Source organism: Lolium perenne, chromosome 1, assembly GCF_019359855.2.
Source record: "Lolium perenne isolate Kyuss_39 chromosome 1, Kyuss_2.0, whole genome shotgun sequence".
NCBI classification, from domain to species: Eukaryota; Viridiplantae; Streptophyta; class Magnoliopsida; order Poales; family Poaceae; genus Lolium; species Lolium perenne.
This window is the reverse complement of record NC_067244.2, coordinates 220,914,029-220,920,425: the sequence shown is the minus strand read 5'-3', so window position 1 is coordinate 220,920,425 and position 6,397 is coordinate 220,914,029. Positions and strand designations below refer to the sequence as shown.

Here is a 6,397-nt window from a genome sequence, read left to right as displayed (position 1 = left end):
CTTTCTCTGCATAACCCTTGCGATGAGAGAGATGCGCTCACTTGTCCTTGCTTGCTTTGCCGACTAGTCATATTCAGCTAAAACTTTAGTAAGTTTATATCACGCTGCTGACTTAGGACAGTGCGCCGAACTTCTTCCTAATCTGAGGCGTCGTGTTACTGGAGTACTACGCCACTACCAAAAACACCAGGCGTCGTCTTTGTTCTCATCCCCTTCGCACCACACTGTACCGCAATCATCGTAAAAACAGCACATCAAAATGCTTATAAGCAGCAACAAGGCTTTCACTCGTAAGATAAGAACCATCAGGTACGGAACAGGTATAATAGACCGACGGGTAGCCATAAAGATAGAAACAACTTGGGAACGCAAAACAGAGCCATAGCTAAACGATGGGTAGCTTTATTTGTCGGCAACATCTCAGATAAAGCATACTGATATGCTGGTACAGCAGCATAATTGGGCTACAATACAACTTGCTGGATTCGACAAATAGGGAAGAAGAATTATGAAGACAGAAATAAGCCCCAGCCAGGCATAAACTCATAAGGTAAGAACCATAAGGTACGCAAAGAACTATATATAACAACATAGAGCAACAGATAACCAGAAAGACATAGAAACAACTTGGGACGCAACACGGAGCCATAGTCAAACGATGGGTGGTTTTATTTAATGATCGGCAACATCTCAGACAAACCATACTGATGTGCTGATACAGCAGCATAATGGGGCGTCAATACAGCTTGCATCAAAGCAAGAAAGGATTTTAACAGCAACAACAGCGTTATGTCTTCAATATAGAAGAAATAGCTAGAAGTATCACAAGTCGAAGCTTCTTCAGGCTTCCAGTATTATCTGGTAGCGCACACAATATTGCATACAAGCATTTATAGGCAACTTAGAAACCGTGGATCTTGATGAGCTCCTTCTTCGCAATCCCAGCCTAGCAGAAAAAGGGTAACAACGTCAGGATGCAAATACACTATGAGAATGATAAAATGTTATCTTCACGTTGGGACTTGGGAGAAGTCAAAAGTACCTGAACTAGGAAAGTAGCAACATTCTTACGCTGATCACCCTGAAGCTGAATGACCTGTGTAGACAGCGAAATACCTAATCAGTAAAAACCAACATCGGCGGCAGAGAACTGATGACTATCTAAAGCACGGCTGACGGTATCATACCTGGCCTAGCTCGGGATCCTGCACTACTGTGCCATTGCAGCAGAATTCCTTCTTGAGATCCTTGAGGATCTTGTTGTAACTGTACTCCTTCTTCAAGCCCTGAACAGTAGTCAGACTCTTCCTGCCGTTGCGCTGCTGGATGCGCACATGCACATAATCTTTTGCTCCAGGGCCTGCACCAGCATCCTCAGCATTTGCCTCGGCAAACGGATCTACAAAGCAAGAGACTCTGTATTAGGTAACATGTAGAGCTCAACTACATACGAATGACACTATGAACAACACGAGGTATTTTGAAAGAGGAACAGATTAAACACCAAACACTTGCTTAGGACATAACATGCTGAATAATCATGTTTTGAGAAGCTCAGAAATAGCATGCTATAGAGATACACCAGAGTATAACATGCCAATTTAGTATTTACTACATCAGCAGTAACAGGCAGCAGTAACAGGCATGGATGTAACGGAAGCATACCGAAGGCAGATGGAAGTGTAACGTCGAGATCAGACATGAAACTTGGTTGTTGAGGTTTGACCGGCACCGAACAGATCAAAGTTTATTGCTGGTCTTTTATGTGGTCGCTGCACAAAATCACCGTATCAATCAAATGCCATTCAATGATGGGTAGGTGTTAAGAATACACATAACTGAAAGGTAATTGCAGGACTGAAGCAAAGCTAGCCCTCTCACAGTTTTAGGAAAGTAATCTCCTTCATGCCTAGCCGACTACAAAGCGCTGCCTACACCTAATTTATCGACCAAAACAGACCAATAGATCCAGAGGGCCACGAATTATTACCCAGTATCCACGCAGACACAAGGAAACTACTCCGAAGATTGGATTAAGCAGCACACCTAACCATTTCCCTACCACTACGGGACGAGGATTCCACCTATTCTCCCACCCGCAACAGCGGAAACGAACGAATCGCAACAAACTTCTATAAAAGGATTATACCAGCATAGATCGTGAGAGCAATAAATCATTCGTCCGTAGGATTTTCCCCAACTTAATTTGCCAACTAGTATACACTAATCGATTCCCCAAATAGCGAATACCAAACAACTAAAACGAGGCAGATCGCATCATCTCCCGAGACGCCACCAGAACCAAATCCAGAAGAAACCGCGTCAAATCGACGCACCAAAAGTTTCCCCACGCCGACGCCAGAACTACGAGATCCGGCAAATCGCTAACCGTGGAAGCCCCGAGCAATCGGAAATTCCTAGAGTTCCTCCCTAGATCGCGGAACTGATGGGGAGGGGAAAGCGGGCGTTGGTTACCTTTTGCTGGTGGAGCTGACGCGAGAGGAGGACGCGGTGCGAGACCGAGAGAGAGAGAGGAGGAACGCGGTGAGAGGCGAATATGAGTCTGGCCGGGAGGGGGAGGGGGAGGTGTCGCCCAATTATAGCAGGAGGAAACGTATGATTAGGGGAAACCGCCTCTCCGAGAGAGGCTGTACACGGCTCTAGGGTTCTCGATTCCTGCCGACCCATCCAGAAAATACTTTTGTTTTTCGTTTCACTACTTTTGTTCCTTTTTTTGCTCCGTCCAGAAATGAGAGTTTGAGGGAGTCATAGTCATAGGAGATTTATGTTTGACCAAAAAAATTAAAAAATCGTCAAGCTAATTTTCAGTATTAAGGTTTTTTAGCATCATTTTTAGTAATATGGTGAGACATGCGAATGCATGGGCAAAACTCGGGTTGGGCTGGGCTTCGAGCAAGGCCAGAAAAAGCCCGGTGCCAAAAAGTCAAGCCTGAACCTGACCCGCTGTCGGGCATGTAAATGCTATATATTTGTTGATAGAAAGAGTACTATATATTTGTAAATCAAGCTTAAACCTAGTCCGAGCAAGCAAAAAACCTAGCCTAAGAAGCCCATCCTGATCCTTACTTAAATTGCGCAACATACAAGCCCGGCCTAGCCCAATGTACATGCTCAAAAATCAAGCCCGACCCGGTCTCATCTAGGATTTTGGGCCGGGCCGGGCTGCCCATGCTCAACTGTATCTCGTGGTGTCACACATCTGAAAAATTACAAAGCTTTTGCCACCACAGTCTCTTTCTCTGTTATCTCTTTCACTAACTGCAATACACATCCCCTAAGTTTATCTCTTGAGGCAATCATTCATCCCTCTCTCCCAAGATCAAAGAAAAAAAATAGAGGCAGAGGCATCCAAGAACGGCAAGTCGATCAAGACGGTTTTCGCTATGTTCGTTTCTTCTCCGAGGAAAAGGGCAAACAAAAAGACGAACGAGTTGCCGGCGGCGGCTTGATAACACGTGAAGCACACGTCCGTTGCGAACCCCAAGAGGAAGGTGTGATGCGTACAGCAGCAAGTTTTCCCTCAGTAAGAAACCAAGGTTATCGAACCAGTAGGAGATGAAGGCCACGTGAAGGTTGTTGGTGGAGAAGTGTAGTGCGGCGCAACACCAGGGATTCCGACGCCAACGTGGAACCTGCACAACACAATCAAAATACTTTGCCCCAACTTAACAGTGAGGTTGTCAATCTCACCGGCTTGCTGTAAACAAAGGATTAAACGTATGGTGTGGAAGATGATGTTTGTTTGCGAAGAACAGCAGATAACAATGATTGCAGTAGATTGTTCGTTTCTCTTGAGGCAATAATTCATCCCACTCTCCCAAGATCAAAGAAAAAAATAGAGGCAGAGGCATCCAAGAACGGCAAGTCGATCAAGACGGTTTTCGCTATGTTCGTTTCTTCTCCCAGGAAAAGGGCAAACAAAAAGACGAACGAGTTGCCAGCGGCGGCTCTGCTGATTCCTCTACTATGGGGTCTCGTGCTTGCCGGGGATGTAGGGGTCGTCAGATCTGCCGCGTGGCTCTATATAGGAGTAGACTAGGGCTAGTCTTCTTTCTTAGGTTTTGGGCAGCCATGGACTAGGCTGCGCGGTGATGCGGTGCTCTGATCTATCTTGAGGTTATGAGTGCACGTAGTTGTTCCTTAGGCGGCGTTGCCATGGCGGCGGTGGTGGCGCCGCTCTAGGATTTTGTGCTCCTTGCTCCGCTCCTTCCTCGACGAGGCTTCTGTAGGAAAACGTTGCATAGAAAACAAAAAATTTCCTACCGCGAACACGCAATCCAAGCCAAGATGCAATCTAGAAGACGGTAGCAACGAGGGGATTATCGAGTCTCACCCTTGAAGAGATTCCAAAGCCTACAATATGAGGCTCTTGTTGCTGCGGTAGACGTTCACTTGCCGCTTGCAAAAGCGCGTAGAAGATCTTGATCACCGGCACCACGAACGGGTAGCACCTCCGTACTCGGTCACACGTTCGGTTGTTGATGAAGACGACGTCCACCTCCCGTTCCAGCGGGCAGCGGAAGTAGTAGCTCCTCTTGAATCCGACAGCACGACGGCGTGGTGTCGGTGGCGGTGGAGAACTCCGGCGGAGCTTCGCTAAAGCACGCGGGAACTATGGAGGAGAGGGGGCGGCTAGGGTTTGGGAGGGGGTGGCCGGCCACTCAAGGGGGGCGGCCAGGTTGTGGTCTTGGGGTGGCCGGCCCCCTCCCCTTGGCCCCTCATTATATAGGTGGAAGCCCCAAGTGTTGGACTACAAGTCTCCGAATAAGACCCGAACCCAAAACCTTCCATGTGATAGGGAAACCTACCCAAGGTGGGAATCCCACTTGGGGTGGGATTCCCCCCTTCCATGTGGGGGGTGGCCGGCCCCCCTTGGGGGAGTCCACTTGGGACTCCTCCCCCTCTAGGGTTGTCCGACCATGGAGGTGGAGTCCCTCCGGGACTCCACCTTCCTTGGTGGTTTCTTCCGGACTTTTCTAGAACCTTCTAGAACCTTCCATAGAACCTTCCAAATCATTTTAATTCACATAAAATGACATCCTATATATGAATCTTATTCTCCGGACCATTCCGGAACTCCTCGTGATGTCCAGGATCTCATCCGGGACTCCAAACAAATATTCGAACTCCATTCCATATTCAAGTTCTACCATTTCAACATCCAACTTTAAGTGTGTCACCTTACGGTTCGTGAACTATGCGGACATGGTTGAGTACTCACTCTGACCAATAACCAATAGCGGGATCTGGAGATCCATAATGGCTCCCACATATTCAACGATGACTTTAGTGATCGAATGAACCATTCACATACAATACCAATTCCCTTTGTCACGCGATATTTTACTTGTCCGAGGTTTGATCTTCGGTATCAATCTATACCTTGTTCAACCTCGTCTCCTGACAAGTACTCTTTACTCGTACCGTGGTATGTGGTCTCTTATGAACTTATTCATATGCTTGCAAGACATTAGACGACATTCCACCGAGAGGGGCCAGAGTATATCTATCCGTCATCGGGATGGACAAATCCCACTGTTGATCCATATGCCTCAACTCATACTTTCCGGAAACTTAATCCCACCTTTATAACCACCCATTTACGCAGTGGCGTTTGGTGTAATCAAAGTACCTTTCCGGTATAAGTGATTTACATGATCTCATGGTCATAAGGATGATACGTCTCCGACGTATCGATAATTTCTTGTGTTCCATGCCACATTATTGATGTTATCTACATGTTTTATGCACACTTTATGTCATATTCGTGCATTTTCTGGAACTAACCTATTAACAAGATGCCGAAGTGCCAGTTCCTGTTTTCTGCTGTTTTTGGTTTCAGAAATCCTAGTAACGAAATATTCTCGGAATTGGACGAAATCAACGCCCAGGTTCCTATTTTCACCGGAAGCATCCAGAACACACGAGAAGGACCAGAGGGGGGGCACTGGGCCCCCAGACCATAGGCCGGCGCGGCCCAGGCCCTGGCCGCGCCGCCATATGGTGTGGCCACCCCTTCGACCCTCCTGCGCCGCCTCTTCGCCTATATAAAGCCCCTGACCTAAAAACCTCGACACGATTGGCGAAAACCACAGAAACCTTCCAGAGCCGCCGCCATCGCGACGCCAAGATCTGGGGGACAGGAGTCTCTGTTCCGGCACGCTGCCGGAGCGGGGAAGTGCCCCCGGAAGGCTCCTCCATCGACACCGCTGCCATCTCCACCGCCATCTTCATCACCGCTGCTGCTCCCATGAGGAGGGAGTAGTTCTCCATCGAGGCTCGGGGCTGTACCGGTAGCTATGTGGTTCATCTCTCCCATGTACCTCAATACAATAATCTCATGAGCTGCTTTACATGATTGAGATTCATATGAGTT

General features: G+C 47.6%; 1 protein-coding gene across 1 annotated transcript; it reads right to left on the bottom strand.

The window, feature by feature from the left end:
• Positions 1-648: 648 nt before the first annotated feature.
• Positions 649-2,632, bottom strand: LOC127327329 (protein translation factor SUI1 homolog). The gene is made up of 5 exons (XM_051354106.1): positions 2,476-2,632; positions 1,666-1,772; positions 1,188-1,399; positions 1,043-1,096; positions 649-946 (listed from the first exon to the last, which is right to left on the bottom strand). The coding sequence occupies exons 2-5, from the start codon at positions 1,700-1,702 to the stop codon at positions 902-904; spliced, it is 348 nt and encodes a 115-aa protein (XP_051210066.1). The 5' UTR covers positions 1,703-1,772; positions 2,476-2,632; the 3' UTR covers positions 649-901.
• Positions 2,633-6,397: the final 3,765 nt, after the last annotated feature.

What these genes read in the sequence shown, in the direction of transcription:
- LOC127327329 (XM_051354106.1), bottom strand. Translation starts at nt 1,702, where the DNA reads ATGTCTGATCTCGACGTTACACTTCCATCTGCCTTCG. An exon ending in AGGATCCCGAGCTAGGCCAG is followed by an intron (nt 1,097 to 1,187) that starts GTATGATACCGT and finishes CTGTCTACACAG; the next exon opens with GTCATTCAGCTTCAGGGTGA. An exon ending in TTGCTACTTTCCTAGTTCAG is followed by an intron (nt 947 to 1,042) that starts GTACTTTTGACT and finishes TTTTTCTGCTAG; the next exon opens with GCTGGGATTGCGAAGAAGGA.